The sequence below is a fragment of the Pectinophora gossypiella genome, chromosome 13 (assembly GCF_024362695.1).
Source record: "Pectinophora gossypiella chromosome 13, ilPecGoss1.1, whole genome shotgun sequence".
Classification (NCBI taxonomy): domain Eukaryota; kingdom Metazoa; phylum Arthropoda; class Insecta; order Lepidoptera; family Gelechiidae; genus Pectinophora; species Pectinophora gossypiella.
The window spans coordinates 6,863,509-6,881,331 of NC_065416.1; the positions used below are offsets into that span (position 1 = coordinate 6,863,509).

Genomic DNA, 17,823 nt, shown 5'->3' on the forward strand with positions numbered 1-17,823 from the left:
TGCGCGACGCTCCGCGTACAATCGCAGTTTTATTTTCGTGAGATCGGTGTCCCTGTCGGCTCTGCAACGCATTCCTCGCTGCATAATTTTGTTTGCGCCTTTTTCACATCGGGTTTGCCGATGAAACGCTTTGATGTCGAACACTCGCCTCGTCGGTCGGTCATGTCCACTATTCTCTCGACACGTACAACGAGGTCGCTGATGATATGATTGTTTGCATCGGATCGCCGTCGCTTAGCGGCCGGCTGCCTGTCCGCCGCAGGAGTACTTGTTATTACTTTAATGTTGGCTAATGAGCAGCGTTAGGCGAATGCGGTTACTGGGCGAGCCTATCGTGAGTAATAGTGGCGTGGTTTGTGGTGCGATCGGTGCGTGACTAGCCGCCGACCCTCGGTGGCGCCAGACCTTTTCCGATTTACCTTAAACATTAATCTTTTGACCATAGCGGTTTCTAGGTACCTATTTCAGTCGCATAAGTATCTATCAGGAACCCGATATGAAGGCGCGACGTGCAAGTCTTGTTTGTGCAGTCAATTTGACAGACATTTTACGAGCGACCTCAACCTTAATACTTGCGAGACGATGGTTGATAAGCAAAGGATGGGTGTGCTCCCATTATTGTTGTTCATTGAGAGAATAAATCAGTTCGGATGCAAATAACCTGGAATGACATAAGTTCGCTGTAATGATGCATAACGAAAGGGAAGTTTACGAGCGGCTTATTGTTAGGGGTATAAAAACAGAAACATGAGTAATAGCGGACAGTATTGGACGTGTTGACGTCATAAATATGGAGTTCGCAATTTGGGTAGCGCTGTTAAACAATGTGAAGATGTAATTGCGTAAATAGAGAACATACGGTATGTGCAAATAAAGCGGCGGCGTCGCGACGCCAGCACCGGCGCCGCCGAGGACATCGCAGCTCGCGCGAGTACACATATCATTAAGTACTTTGGTAATATACCACTTAATATATCACGTACACATTTTTTACAGCATCATCATATAATTTATAACGCCAAAATAATAAGGCAAAACATGCAGTAATAGCGTTCAGAGCTCTATATCTGCAAGACTGGTAACAATTTCCACACCACTTTGTGATCCCTAGTTTGGTTAGGACATTACAGGCTGTTCACCTGATTGTCCGAGAGTAAGATGATCCGTGCTTCGGAAGGCACTTTAAGCCGTTGCTTACTGATGTAAGTATGTAGTCGTTACATGAGCCATGTCAGGGGTCTTTGGCGGCTGAGTAATAACCCTGACACCAGGGTTGATGAGGTTGGTATTCCACCTCACAACCCACACGATAAGAAGAAGATTTCCACACAGAAAACAATATACCACTGACATTTTAGTTTATTTTTGTTAGGCATCATAAAATTCGTCTCTATTTATATTTGCGTTCTTAAAATATATTGCCCTACGTCCAACGCAATTAATACTTCAGTAATAATTATTCGAAACTGGTCATAAGTTGTGTGTAATGACGTCGGGTAGCAGAATGATGCCAACAGAGTGCACGATAATCCTGTTATGCAAGCCGAATGCGTTTGTTTTTGTTATTGACAAAGTAGTGTTCAACTGGCGACAGATAGTGGCGCCACAAATATGCGGGTTAATGTGTACATGTTAAGGCTAAGTAGTGTCTACTGTAAATGAGGAAAAGTCCTTTAACCTGCGATACTGCATGGCGATAATTGATTACGACTAAAATAACACTAACACTATATACACACTACGCACATTATGTGACTAACATTTTAGGTGGTTTCCGTCCACAATTCTTCGTGCGTTCAATTTCTATCTCTCTGTTCATTTAATCATATGTAAGTACCGATATGCTTTGTAGTTGTTTGATTGTTTAGGATTTGGAAAATCTATTGATTGTTAATTACTGGGCAGTAATCTGTCAAACCTCAAAGTAATTACACAGCACATTAAATCTATATTTGGACAACGTTGCCAACAGCAGTTATCTTCTGAAAACTTCTGAGTATCTATCCCAATAAGCAATGGGCGTAAGTTTGTATGCAATAAATGTTGCTTCACTGGCTTTAAAATTAAATGTTCCATTTTAGCTAATCATCATCATCATTGGCCTTATACGTCTGTTTCAGACGATTTATGACGTCATTGCCTCGAAGAAATGCACTTTCTTTCATGGCTGTGCAAGCTAGCTAATATGCACTTAAAAACATAATTTCTAAAAATCGTGCTTTTTGTAACCAATTTCGAAAACGCGTTAATTTTTACTATCAACACACTTGTAAATATAATAAACAAAGAAACTGTTCCTTAACCCATTTACGCGTCGATTTCATTTCACACAATATGCCTGCGGGTGGCTATCTATCCCTGGCTGAAATTACGCACGCTTGCATTTCCATTTATCTCCGTTATTTGACGCTTACTGTCCATGTTGGGTGAGTGAAAATACGAGTCTGTTTACTCTATCACACATATTCATAGTCTTACTTTAGCCGACCAGTACCCGTTTATTTCAACGCCTGGCGCCTGCAATGTCCCTTGTTTTAACGCCATACACTTAAACAGCACTACAGTCATCCCTTAAACTTGCCAGGAATGTTCGAGTTGTCTGGAATAGCTCAACAAATTGTAACTCACCGCTCTCGAACATTAGTTTTAATCTTTATGAAATTGTCGCGACATGTAAACGTCGAGTAAAGTCGGTTCCCAGAAATTATCGTCTTTTAATTCACATTCCTTTCGTAGAAGGCTTTTAAAAACAAAAATATCAAACGTGTAAATGCGCCTCTATGTTATGCAATGCGATACTATCAAAACGCATGTCGACGCTCTGTTATCGAGTTTATCGCTTTGTGTAGATTATTATTAGTATAAATTTTGATTAACGGGTCTAATTATAACTGTTCTAATTTTACTTTAACTACGTCGAAGGAGGAATGTAATAAATGTGCCGGTATTTCAATAAATTGAAAGCTTTTGGAATTGGCAATCCAATTTTGCAGTAAATCAAATAAGTATATCTCGTGGAAGATATAATTACGGGTACCTACAAGACGGAGTCGACGTTTATCACATACACTTTGTCTATTATCTCGTTACGAGCTTTTAATCCAAGTAGATTTCTAGAGTTTTAGAGCAGGCAGTGCCTATAAGGCGGGTGCCAGTAAACTAGGTGTTGTATGGCTTGTAGTGCGTAAAAGGTCACAGGCGAGACGTGAAGGCTATTTGGAAAGTAGACTGGCGCCGCCGGCACGCCCGCTCTAAGCAAATTTGGCGAGATTGCGCGGGCGAATACCGTGTCCTTCCAAGGCGCCATGCCGCTGCCACTGCGCCTATCATTCCACGTTTATTTTCCTATAATCCCGCACACTTCACTCATCTTGTTGTTTCACACGCTAACGCTAACGCTATTTGCTCGTATAATACGACTCTTTACACATTCTCAATATCCATTACTACGTCTTACATTTATTATCTTAAGCGTAAAATACATTACAGTATTATCAACACTCAAATTATGTATTGAGGATTTAGATTTCCAATTAAGCGTGTGTTGAGTTGGATTAAAATAAGGATTGTTGACAGATTTACTTAAAGCTTCCAAGGTTTTAGTTGAATTATTGAGTTGTCGTTAATCTTCCAGTTTAATGGCATAGGCTTAGTGTGCTAGCATGTTGATCCACAATAACTTAGGATTATGGCGGACAGGACCCGCACGCAATAATCAAGGTTACCTACGCTGCATTAAAGTCAAATCATCGGCATTAAGAGACAGTAATTTAATAAGAGCAAAAGAAAAACTCGAGAGAATGTCGGTCGTTAACCAAGGACGTGACACAATCGGGTGTCGTAAACGCCAGGCTGGACGTTAATGCTCCCGCCTTTATGGTGCGCGCGTGCGCAGGTTATGATCAGCGTTAGGCGCCATTTCCATACCATTTTCATTGTTCATAGAAATGTGGCGCCGGCGGTCACTCGTTCATATGTAATTTTACGATCGGCCGCTTGCAAATGTTGTTTTCTCAGCAACTTCAGGTGCCGCTTGAATGTGAATAGCGGTTGTCGTCCTCGCGTCAACACATGTCTCCGGAATTTTAACATTTCACGAGCGTTTGTTTACCGCATTGTGCATTTTGCAAGACAAAATGGAAATGTGTACCAGTAAATATGACAGACATTCGGCATATTCTTTATGAGCGGAAACGTATAGACAAGAGTCAATAAACATCGCGTTACTCAATTGAATTTACAACGTAAGTGCACCGTCGGATGAGGAAGCTCACTGACTCATCACCGTTTTTGAATGAGAATTGGGTCGTTCTGATATTTTCGAGAGTTGTAAGTCTCATTGAAATATTTCGGCCACCCGTGTTTATTGCGCATATTTCACATAATATAGGTACGACCGCTGGATACAACACTTTATGAAAATTACTAACACGTTTAGACCATCACACAAAGTACCTACCTACCTACTTCGAGCACAGCATTCTTACATATAAATAATATTTATCTAACGGCATGTTATTAGAAATACTAAGCGATAAATACAGACATTGGCAATACGAAATGTTTACGAGACTATGTTAGTGGGAGCAGCCGATGAGAGGAGCTTGTAAACATTTAGAGTTTACGCCGCGATTCGACGCCTGCGCAGCTCAATGGTGCACTGTCGATGAAAGATTTATCCTAACAGACACTATTATGTATCGCGGGCGATAGACTTGTAGGTCGTTAGAGCTTCATTTCCGTCTGCCAAATACGGACCGCGTTTTGCTATATGAATAGCTGTGTAATAGGCAATGCTCCATTTAAGTTTATCCGTATTACCATTATAATCCGATTGCGCCTACACTCTTACTTTAAAGTAGAAATGAAAGTAAAGTAGAAATGCACGATTTCTATACCATAACGACTTTGATAAGTTTAGTGTCGAACGTGTTAATGTAACATAATTCACGATACTAATCCGTGTTAGGCGTGGGGATTAGAAATGGTGCTTCAATGGGTGCAGACTACTTACTTGGGTTTTTATTTTTTAATGTACTTAGTAATTTCAGTAGTACATCTTGTTATTTGTTTTACGGAACGTGTGATTTAATAGACCATGATGGTAGGTTGTAAGAGGATAATTCTCATTAGCACATTACAATGCAAAACTAAATGTAGTGTTTCTGAATAAAGACATAACACGGTCGTGTGGTTCCGCCATTTGCTTTAGCATTTAATCCCACCGGGGCAAACGTAATCGAAGCCGTAAATTCTTGCATAAAATAATAATTGTTGTATTCGTGCATAGTAACTTAGATACACAATTAATGGCCATGCTAATCAATTGATTCTTGCAATGGCTGTTTGACCTGTGCCTGCTGTGAAACCACAATCTCGATCTGTGTTTACTTGTATGTACGGTCACGAGCATTAATATGTATACACTTTGATACCAATGTCACATTAACTTTTTTGACAAATTAAACTGTAAGTCTCACTAAATGTCAAATATGTTAGTGCGACAGAGTCCTAAAGAGGGTACATTATATTGCTCATGACTGTGCACTGGACTCTGAACACAACTTATGAATGAATTAAAGCCGTGATATGATAACTAATTATATTTTTATCTAATAATTGTGTTTTCTTAAAGACGATAACAAAAAAGTTAATACATTTCTTATCGGTTTGTAGCCTGTCTTTTGCAATGAAGTAGTATTTTTTGTTTTTTTAAAGGTTGTGTAATATTAGTATTACAAATATATTACTTATTACGAAGATCAAAGTCTAATTGAGTCAGATACTTGAAATCAAACGATATCATATTTGTATGTACTTATTGAAAATAAATTCAACCAACACCCGGTACTACGTTTAAGACAACAGGCCTGGGTGCCCATTTGGGCACGAACCTCGGCTTAGGGCGTTTTTCCTCTCGGACGACGCCCTAGCCAAGTAGTTAATGCCAGCTGCGGCAAATAAGTCACGTCTAGAAAAAAAGGAAAGAAGTGGTATTTTTTGTGTTTTCTAATAATAATATAACAAATATATTCATAATTACGAAGATCAAAGTCTAATTGTGACAGATACCTGAAATCAAACGTATTGAAAATAAATTCAACCAAAACTCCTTATTGAGTATTGAGAAACCTAATGTCTCAGTCTATCGCTTAATGATATGGGTGTGTTAACATGCAACGATGATTGAACTATACCTACAGAGTTGTAAAATTTATCGTTGTACAAATATTATAAATAAGAGTGGAGACATAAACTGCCGTCATTACAAATACTTAAGTAGTCGTCGCCGTTCCATATAAAATATTAATGTTGTAAACGCAATACATAAACATTCTTAGAATTTATATTACCTTACTTACTAACTGTATAACATTTTGCATCGTGTTGTACAAATTGCTGCTCTATTCACAATGTCATCATCATCATCAGCCCATTAACGTCCCCACTACTGGGGCACGGGCCTTCCCTATGGATGGATAGGGAGATCGGGCCTTAAACCATCACGCGGGCCCAGTGCGGTTATTAACGACTGCTAATGCAGCCGGACCAACGGCTTAACGTGCTTTCCGAAGCACGGAGGAGCTCGAGATGAAAACTTTTTTTTTTTTGGTCACCCATCCTATGACGGGCCTTTGCGAAAGTTGCTTAACTTCAACAATCGCAGACCGAGCGCGTTTACCGCTGCGCCACCGAGCTCCGATTCACAATGTAACAGCAAAATTTTTGAGAATAACTTTTCTCCATTCATTTCGTTATTTAGGATAAGCATTCTATGTGCCCTACATAAACATTTTAGAAGTCCTTCCAGAAGCTCGATGAGATCAACATGGAAAAAGGCGGATTTATAGAATCACTGAATATATTTTATGGCACACAACAGTTTACCTCATCTTGTATTAGAATGAGTTTTCTTATTATCTAGCCATAGACTATCAAAAACTATGTACGTACATACGTACTTATAGTATTATTATGCTTTTGTCTCTATTTTAAAAGTATATTCACTGTTTGTTTTTTTCCACTTGATACCAGCAATCGGTGTCTTATTGTTCTTCTATTACTTCAGTTTGAACAAATTATTTATTTAAGATAAGTCGGCTATCGGGGAAGTGCAAACACTTACGTTTTTAAAATAGACGTTAAAACAACGACGGATCTTAACTGCAGGATTGTATCTACATTTTGATACAGCAGTATGTTTGTTTCAAGTAATTTGGTAATTATGATACTATTGATAACGGTCTCAATGACATTACAGTTAGTGTTGTTTTCGTCCTGAATCGATGTAATTCCTGGGTCAAAATGCCGTTTTATGAAATGGCTGTTTACGAACTATTCGTTTAGTAGGTATGTGCGATTTCCTCATATTAAGCTTAAAAGCTGAAGGTGTGGCGTGGTTACCAACCGATTGCTCTCTTTCTTAATGGCTCTTAAATTTACGAACAGATTTGAGGGGATGGTCGCGAAAATACTTGCTGTTACTGATGATGTGGTAGAATGCTTAGAAACAGGAGCCGAGCATATGGAGGTCGCAGAACGGGAACTTTGACCCTCACCATTTCATGGCCAGGCGGTGGCGCCGGCGGCGCGCCACATGGCCAGGCACAAGGGAGCCGTTCATAGCGCCGTGGAAACCCGCCGCTCTCTATTCTTGTGTCTGACTGATAGCCTGTGAATGTCAAGATCATGATTGAACCAACTGAGATCTTTCCTGGGAACTTTGATTGCGAATTCAGTTCACTCAGCGACACGCGTTTGTTTCTCTTGTTTTGTATTCGTGACATCATCAACGCGGTTCTAAACAGTTAGCTGCTTTGATTATTTTAAATCTTTGTATATTTTTATCTCGTACGAATCGAAATAGCGATCTCTTTTGATGTTCCCATTCCATATCTTAATTCTAATCTAAAACGTTATAAGATTTGCATATTTGACTGGTAAGCTCTCAGCTTTTTGTTCTTAAACCTATTGTTTTGGCGTGATGTCTTGATCCGGCGTTTCTAATCTCCCTTGACCTTTGTCTAGCGGTGTCGTACATTTTTGTATGAATCAGAGGCTTATCATTATTTTAGTCTTGGTGGACCACTGGACCGGTAGCCTGTGACTCACGTGATTAATTAGTATGGTGCGATGATATTTAAAAAAGTATTTAGTCTACGTGTTGCGCATGTTAATTGATAGCATCGTACGAGTTGATGTATTGACTGATTGCAATAAGTGATGTTTTGATCGATTCTCAGAAAGTCGGATTGTGTTAAAAAAATTCTTATGCATGGTTAGTGGGCGTGCTGATGAAAGATATAAATGATGATGTTTTTTACTAAGGGACGGGTCTCACTAGGACGTCAGGGTGGCATCACCGTGACCGCGCCACCAACAAAATGTATACGATTGACACCAACAAGACACTCGGTTGAGGTAGCGTTTATACAACTACAATTATTATATTTATTTGTGAAATAGGGCCCATAAAAGCTGCTCCCAACCACCTAACTAGCCACACGATATATAAATGAGGAATAGGTATATTTTCAGGTCCAATGAAAATATCGCTAATAAACCTACTGTTGTGGAGGTATGCGTATTAATTAGTGCAACTGCAGCCAATATTATAATCTCTGCCGATCCTTTCTAAAATAAATGCACTAATGAAGATGGATGCCTGTTGTATATCTTGGGTGGTCATTAGTCCTTATTCTAGAATGCGATGCGGTCACTGCTAACTAAACTGACATTATGTCTTTGCAGGAATTTAATCTACGCTTTGATCTCAATTCAGACCATTCAATCCACGATTGGGTAGTACATTTATTGGTTTATAAAGTCCAGTAGTCTATGGCAAAATATTACAGACCAAGAGACCTAAAGTCCTCAGTCATATCATCAAGAGACCCGCTAATTGCGTAATGAAGACATTAATTAACGTAAAACTTATGTCAGTCTCAATAAAAAATAATAAATTTATGTTTATAGAAGACCCGTCTATATCGCGACATATTGCTTGTGTTCGCGATAAATTGTCTATTTTAATCGATGATTCCATTTTTTATTGCAAATTAAACGATATTTCATTAACGTTGGAATGATCACAGAGCTATTATCTGGTTTTTATGTGATTTTGACTTGGTGTTGCTTTGTTATCGTTTTTTATATCTTCCATTATTTTGTTGCGCAATCTTCACATTTTGGGCCTATAAAATTAAAGACATAAATTTTCAATGCCACCGTTCAATTCTGGCAATGACCCGAGTGCTTTTAGTTGTTAAAACTGCCAGCAGGCTGTATTGTTCCGTAAGGTAAATAATTAGCGATTCAGTAATAGTAATGTGGATATTGTTTATTCAGAGCGGATCGCGATGGTCGCGAAACTTACGACCTCGCGGCTCCAGGCGTGTGATGATGTTCGTATGGCCAATTCTAATTAGACTCCAAGAGGCCAATCGGCTTTCGTCACCGCGCGTTGTCCAGAATAAACATTTACGGCATGAATCATACAATTTTATCAACTATCTCATTTCTTCTAATAAATCGATCTCTAGGTACAATATTTTCCTTCGTTCAATTGCATTTTTTGTTAAAATTCGATGTAATTTTTTTCGCATTTCTGGAGCGAATCAATTACGAGGCGAGAGATTAACATTAGCTTTTTTTTCGGCAAGTGCGCAAGCACTAATGATTTTTTAATATACATCAAGATCAATCAACAGCTTTGCGAAGGCGCGATTTAAGCAAAGTTAAGTGATTTTTAAATCGCATTCGTTTGTAGAGCGACGTTTGCCTACAGGCGCTCAGGTAACATATCACGCGGCACTGTTTGTTCAGCTAAAAGAACAAACACAATTTCACGTTCGTTTACACAATATGTGACGGAGAAAACGAAAGACGTCTCTTATTTTATTCGTTTACACCTTATTATCTCCATACTAATGAGCCATTTAATAGCGGCATATAGGTAAACAGGAAGTAATTGACACCAGATCAAAAAAACAGAGTCCATTCTTGATAAGGAATAAATCGCCCTTGTCTTAGCTGGAAAATAACGCTTGTTTTTGCGTGCTTTGTTCGTAGATAGTCGTAAGTTATCAGTGAAATGCAAAACAAGGTTGCCACGAGTGGCGGCGGAGCGACAAACGACGACACGCCGAGACCTGTAGGCGTAAAATGCAAATGGCTTGCGTTTCACCGCAGGACAATGCGGCCGAAGTGTTGCGTGTCTTGTAAACAGCGCGGACGTGGTTTGTTGTTCTACTTTTTTGGGTAAACGATTGTCCGTATACGGCGGTGCATAGGCAGCCGCGGACATACTGCGGGCGGTACAATGCCTCGTTTGGCGCCGCCGTACAAGGGAGGCGCGCCCAAGAACGCCACCATACTCTCTTGTCCGATTTACGCCGGCCGTTGTACTCGCCTCTACTGATCTCAGTTAACACCAAAAATACTTTTGGTGCCGCACAAACATGGCGAATTTGCACGTATTGACGTGGGCGGGTGTAAAAGTCTGTTATGTATTCCGATACGGGGTCATTTACGTCATGCTCCTTGTGTACATACAACTTTCGTAATCCGTGTAATGTTTGTAGGTATGCCGCCGCTGAAACATTCAAATCAAGATGCATCGAGAGCATCGATGCGAATTATATTTTATGGAAATGGACGTTGAATCGAAGCCAACGTTCGTTGCATTCTCCGAGGGCGACAGTTATGCGGGCGTGTGTGCGGGCACGAACACCGCCGCCCGGCGTGCCTATCGACAACAATAAGACCGCGCCTTGTGCCATAAACATTCTTTGCCACAATCATTACGAATATAACCTATAAATTAGCACAGAGCCGACTGCGAACAAGCCGCTCGCCGTCGCGGGAATTCGCAATGAGGGCCGGGCCTTGCCAGCCTCAATGGAATAACTGCACGCCGCTGCCGACGTCGCGCGACTCGCGACTATCAACGCTCTGCCAATTAGACTTTGAGCTGCACTGGCCCTCAAGCGTCGCTTTGCAATCACTTCTTCAATTTGAATTGATCTTGAAAGAATGGGCCTTGAAATATTAATTTGCTCCTCCGATTTGATCTTATTAACTCAAGCTTTAAATGAGTATTTCAATTTGTTCTATCAATTGCGCCGGCAATTCACAATATTAGTCCTTCCTTTGAAATCAAAGTTGCTTCAAGTTGTCACTACTGTAATCTTTTTAGATAAGAAAACGCAATTGCAGTAAAATAATGTTAGCAGCTATCAATGTTATCTCTATGAGTTTGTTTGAACCTTATTTGGGTTAATGGTTAATTGGAACGCGCACTTCAGCAAGAGATCGTGCGCTGTTATAATTGCAACATTTTTCCGCTGTAAAGCTGTAATACATGAGTGAGAGATTGTGGTAAAAGTGTATGTTTCTGGCACTTGTGCTTACAACTAGTGACAGATACGTCTGTTAGATCTCGAGGTGACATGGGCTCGGTGTTTTCGACTGCCCGCCGTGCGGTTACGTCACTAGACGCGGCGTCATTCGTTCAGAATAGTCTGACCTGACGCTCACTGAAATCCACATTTTTCTCACTGAAACCGAGGTCAAGGTATCGGTGATGCATTCGTCTATTGTGTTCTTAATTATCGTATTATCATTGTCTCGACGAACATTACCATGCCATATGATTGTATGTGGGTTGAAATTGAATTACGAATGCAAATTTATTTCTGTCTGGCGATATCTTTCAATTACAATAAGAATATGTTTTATATCTTTTAACATACGCACAATTACATAGTCTGCAAAAGCCTTAGAGGCCAGTGATAATAACGAAGAATTTGATGAGTTCTCGTGATGTTGGCACTCGGTTTTCTCTAGAATAACTGTGTGGCATTTTGTTAGAGGTGAACATTGTTATGCAGGTTATTCGCATTTAATCTAATCCTCTCTTAAAATGTCACATAAATTTACACGCTCGGGAAACAGAAAAACACTAAATAGTTTCGAGAGAAATATTGCTCAGATATCGATAAGTTGTGCAATAGGGGCTTATACGGAGTGACTTCAATACTTAGTCCGGTTGACTGATTTGCCCATGTTTGTCAAGTGAACATTTTGTGTTTCGCCACCGTGGCGCCAGATTAGAACAATCGGGCCTCTTATATTCTCTATATACTTGAAATGTCTCGTAAACGCTACACGCAATATAATGTATTTACTGTTAGAGCTAGTGGCTAGCTGTTTATTACACTTGGGATGTGCTGTGATATCGTTTTTTAGGCCTCAATGCTTTTAATATGTCTTGCTTGAAAGATGAAAGAGATCGTAACTGAGACTGCCTGGAAAATTAGGTCGGTGGGCAGACTGTAGACACATTTTGGTCTAATGGCTGGCCACCATGATTTTATTGGCTGGTCGCTGTTTGTAGATCGAGATATCGGTAGCGTCGACTTGGCGCCGGGTTACATCATACGATTGGAAACTCGGCGTCGTATAGGCGTAAAGACGTTAGGGCACGACTAGACTCCGAATGAAGCCGCCACAGCACTAGTCGCGTCACGTCTCGAGGTTGCTTTCAAAAGTTTAAATTTACGTTAAACGACATTAATGAGTGGTATTGGTCGAGCAGGCGCCACCAGCGGCCGAAGTGTGCGCACATAAATATTCATCGCGCACACAGACGTGAAACTGCGCGTGCGCCGAGCTGGGCCCGGCCGAGTCAAAGGTGCCTCGGCGCCACCCGCTCCACCAGCACAGATTAACTACTGTCAGAAGGCTAACTCAATTCTAGTCGCAGAAATGTCAATGATCTCTGCGTAGTAGTACCTACTTTCGTTGTAATAAAATTTGACCGGCGTGATAAATTATCAAGTGTCAAAGCGGTATAAAGTATCATTCTCACTCAGTAGTTTTTTACTTATCGAAATACAGTTTGCGTTGTCTCTTTCATTGGTTTCCTGGCTGCGATATCCTTCACTCATCGTGCCATCTGCTCTTTGTTGTACTTGCAAATCCTAGGCAAGATCGTCGCCGGCCAGGCGCCACTTGCCAATAAATTTAGGGCTGTCTCCGGCATAATGAATTTACACTGAGAATTATGAGGACCAGTTGACCGAGAATCGAGTTTGCCTTCGGAAATAGGTATCTTCAGAGTAAACAAATATTTTGATCGCTAAGTTTCTGTGGCTACGCACACATGCTCAACATGTCGTCCGTATGAGACATCCGATCAGATAACGCGATTTATTAGTAATTATTTATTACTCAGAATGCATTTATCTATTGTCTTAAATAAATCATTATCTTCAAGTCGTATTAGCTAGATTTATTTATAGACTTATTCAAGAAGGCGTGTGCAGAAATTAAATAATTGTATCAATTTAAATTTAATAAAACCAATTATCGTATTAAGCCAATCAAATCTACATATTAATCATATATATTAAACTGTATTTTGCATACAGTTTATTTCATTTGCAAGTATCGCGAAAGAGCGTTACAAGATCCATAATTGAACATGAAATATGATTACGATGCAACGTCATCGTGCGCAGCGAATACGGAAATTGAATAAAGTGATAAACTGGCGGCGGATAGATGCATATTGAGGCTTACGAGTACTTAACGAGCGGACATCGACTAATCGGGTACAATCATACTGTGCGCGAAATGTCAGTGCTCTCTCTATTTCTGTCGGAGAGCAGACCCAACAAGAAAGCTATGCAAAACGTAAATTCTGCCGTCGCCGTCTAGACGCCTGTCCTGTTACGATTGAATAACATTTGATCCAATCAACCCGAATGAGGGGTCGGGGAGGTCTTGCGAATCGCCGGTCATCCGCCGACGTCGCGACCAATTGATCGGACGATATGATTTTATGACCGCCTGCCACGAGGTGAAAGTTCCGATAGATATGGGAGTTATAATACTTAGTTGGATTTATCATCAAACGATTGCCATGTACCGATTAAGTATTCAAAACAATGTTACCAATCTGTTCTTTCCTTAGGTTTATTTTTCAATTTTATTGTTACAGCTCCTGATATCCTACAAGATGACGGCCCTACTGCTGTAGTCATTACAAATACGGACGAAGAAGAGCTGAGTATGAAACGTAAGTTTAAGAAAAATTTAATACATTAACTCTTTCGACAACTTATTGTGGAATGTATGAAAAAAGTAGTAAGTATCTGTTCATAATTAAAAAGGTCATGTCTTCATCAGATTTCGGCGCTCTGCTTACGGGCCGGTCCCCGCTGTGCATCAGGCGTGACGATATGACAGGCGTGCCCGTGGCTCCGGGAGTGGCCACCGCTCGCTTCACGTTCCGTCGACGACACCTCTACTGGTCCGTGATACTCGGCCCCTCCATGACCACGCAACCCAGAGCCCTATCCTTCCTCGACAGAAGCGGAAGACTCTTACTCGAACATCCCCTGAAGAAAGCGCCTGGAATACACGCCACTTACGAAGAGAAAACGGACAAGGTAATTGTAGATAATGCTGGTGCCTATTAGCTCCTTACCTGTTAAATACATTATACTTATCTACAAATAAAAGTTTTACCGCATTCACGTTTCCTCGGTGCGCATTGTGAAGACGACGTCGGCAATATAGTTGTGCTTGCTTACTTCGTAATTGTGTACTCTAAGTATACTCCTATCGATTGTAAATGCTAATGAATGGCCTTGTTTACAGTTGTGTGGTGTCTGGCGCCGAGTGCCTCGCGAGTATAAACGGATATTGAGAGAAGGTGCTCTTTATGTCGCGTTGATATGGGGCGACGAGAGGAACAACTCGATGGAGAGTGCCCTCAGTGGCAGAATCAATAGGTAAGTGACACTCACTTCAATGTTGATGATATATCATTTCGGAATTGAGACCGTAAAGCAGAGGACTGCTATATTTCAGTAGATAATGTAAAAGTTACTGGCAAATAAATATGTTAGACCGAAATATTCAATGACAAAGAGGATAAAAACAAATCAGAAGGCATGAATGCGAGTTTGTCAACAGAGATGAATGTAGGAAACATGTAGGTGTAACTCGGACGCATCGCCATTAGATGGATGCGATAGAGCATATCCTTGAAACAATCATTCGAGCGAGCCGTCCATTCGTCGAGGATTGTAAATTAAATTAACCGTGTGATTAATAACGGAAAGTCCCTCAGCTGCATTAGAGCTTGGGGCTAGGAAAATACCATTGGATTCGCACAGCGTTACCGCGAAATAATTCCTAGCTATGGAACTGTTTGACTTCTGAGATTTATGCTTATTGACTTTCAATCGACCTGCATACTATTACAATGTCAGGAAAATACCTCGTAACTATTAGTATAAACGGTAGACATGATTGATACCTATAATTTAAGTGCTTTATTATAGGTATTCATTGGTAATGATTGCAGGTACCCGGCGTTGTCGTCGGAAATGTTCACATCCTTGTTGGAGCCTGACAGTCCACCTGAATCTTTTGGGATTGGTGCTTGTGATGACTATCGAGTACCTGGTCAGGAAGAAGGATGGTGGGGAGGCACTGCTGTTGTGACTGGTGTCGCTGGCGCCGCACCAAGTTTACACCTAGCACTTATCTACAATGGCATATTTGCACCCTCTGCTAGAGACCAATCAGTTAGAGTCTTACTCACTTTGCCGGATAAGAATCAAACGATTATTGATGAGGTAAGAACTTGACTTTTCTGAAAATTTTATTGTTACATACATATCAACTCACACTAACAGGGTGGGCAGGTACAACCCATCAGAAGACAACCTTTGATACTAAGTCAGTAGATGTACGTATATTATGAACTGTATGATGATGGCGAGGTGATGATTGTAAGTAAAGTATTTATAGCTAACACTTTCCTTTATTGTATGTTGCAGATTCAAAAAGTAGCGAAACCAGGCTACGAGCTCAATGTTCTGGAAGTGTCAACACCGGTATCTGCTGCTGAATTGCGGTCTTTGGCAAGAGGTCGCCTGTTATTGTCTGTTGAAGCTGTTGGGACAACAGAACGGCGGATAGAGGGTGTTGTACGACAAAGAGCCGCTTGTGAAGTATTCCACGCTCCACTGTTAGCTGAGAGAGCACCAGCTTCACCACCTCCTGAAGGGTTGGCCTTACTTTACATCGACAAGGATGGATCCCTTGTATATGACATACAGGTAAGTTTTAATTTCTTGGTCGTTTTCTGTCGTGAGAATGGGTAATGACCGACCACACCTACCTTGGTGTCCGGGTTAATTATTAAAATCGCCAGATGTCTCGCCTCTTACATGACTCGTGTAACGACAATATTGTGATCTTACATACTGATTCTCAAAAAGCACTGTATAACTAACAAAATTGATCATAACATTTATATTTCAGGTGGATAACCTTGGTATACCTGACCCGAAGATAACATTAGTCGAAGAGCAAGGCAAACGTCATTCTCAAGTGGAGATCCTGGTCACACGAAAGGGCATGTTGGCAAGACCTAGCGCCCGTATCTTCCCACCTTTATATGATGAGCAACTGAATGTCCATATTGGTGGTGATATTGGTAAGATAGTTTCCCTATTGTTTATTATTTAAGAACTATCGCGGGAAATACGTTGTTATTTTTTGATTTTTCGTTTTAATTGTTACTGAGAGAAACTTCAACGGTTGAAGTTCAATCTGTTAACAAATTACGTTATGCATTAAAATAATCAATACCTCATCTCACTAGACATCACGGTGACGCCACCATAGTTGTGCCATCAACAAAATATATGCAATTGTACGTATACAGTGTACCTCACCCTAATTGGTGGCGCAACTGTGGCGTTCTAATAGGATAGAGGCCTTAGTTAAGTTTCAATATTCAGTGCAAGGCGGTACCGTTGTATGTTTCTTACTTCCGCATTTACAACCCTAGATAAAAAATCTTATGGCTGAACATTTATTTCCTTCCAGGCCCTCCGATTCTTCGCGGTAGATTGATGTCACGACCACTGCCCGACGCCGCCGGGGCGGGACCAGCACTGCTTCGTCGAACTGATGCTCGAGTGCCAGCCACCGCGACTCCTGTTGCCGGTCTAGCCTGGTTGTCCGTTGATGTACTGTGCGGATTGCATTATGAGGTAAGTTTTATAAAGGTCTTTATTTTGATACATTTTGGGAGTATTGATTCCTGATCAGCTTGATGAGATGCGCCTAATACTAAATTATGATTCTTCAAAATAAAATGTTCTGTCGATAGTTAAATCAGCTTAAAATAGTTTGACCTTTACTATTATCACCAATTATTATTACTATTATCAATCGTTTGAATCAATCAACATGTCCATCACTAACATCAATGGTTTGAACAGTTTATTCTTGGCTGTAAAATGTATTTTGCATGACGAGCCATAGGTCTTGGATCCTCGGGTTTCCCCTTTCCGTTTACCAAGAGAACCTTTCACGGATCGCCTGTTCTTTGAGCTCTTCTTTTGGGTCTTGCGTCTTATGATATAAGTGTGAAAATTTTCTTTATAAATTCCAGGTGGTCGTAACAGGCATGACAAACGCCTGGTTACCATGGCTGGAGACTCACGCCGGTGGCGGCTCAGGCTCGCGGCCGCTCTCAGGTGCCGAGGGTTGCGTTTTGGAGCCGACTCCAGGAGAACTAGCAGCCTTGCATGCTGGTGCGGCCTACCTTGACCTTAGACCGGCTGATAATAATGACACGCAGTTGCTGCGCACGCGGTTACCTCAAGTGAGTGGATTATATTGTTTTTGATGTTTTTATTACATTTTATGTCCGAATGTCCTTAGCATAGAGCGTTTTGAGCGCATAACATTGGTAATAGAATTATCAACTGAAGTACTGAACTACGACTG

The 17,823-nt window shown here is 40.8% G+C and overlaps 1 protein-coding gene across 1 annotated transcript in view; it reads left to right on the top strand.

The window, feature by feature from the left end:
• The window catches only part of LOC126372218 (dorsal-ventral patterning protein Sog), a 75,556-nt gene that overhangs the window by 52,906 nt on the left and 4,827 nt on the right, over positions 1–17,823 (top strand). Inside the window, exons 4-11 of the mRNA XM_050017882.1 lie at positions 14,006–14,083; positions 14,194–14,456; positions 14,668–14,801; positions 15,380–15,653; positions 15,858–16,139; positions 16,345–16,519; positions 16,915–17,081; positions 17,486–17,698. Of these exons, the coding sequence (XP_049873839.1) occupies positions 14,006–14,083; positions 14,194–14,456; positions 14,668–14,801; positions 15,380–15,653; positions 15,858–16,139; positions 16,345–16,519; positions 16,915–17,081; positions 17,486–17,698 (1,586 nt within the window). The remainder of the gene's footprint in view (positions 1–14,005; positions 14,084–14,193; positions 14,457–14,667; positions 14,802–15,379; positions 15,654–15,857; positions 16,140–16,344; positions 16,520–16,914; positions 17,082–17,485; positions 17,699–17,823) is intronic.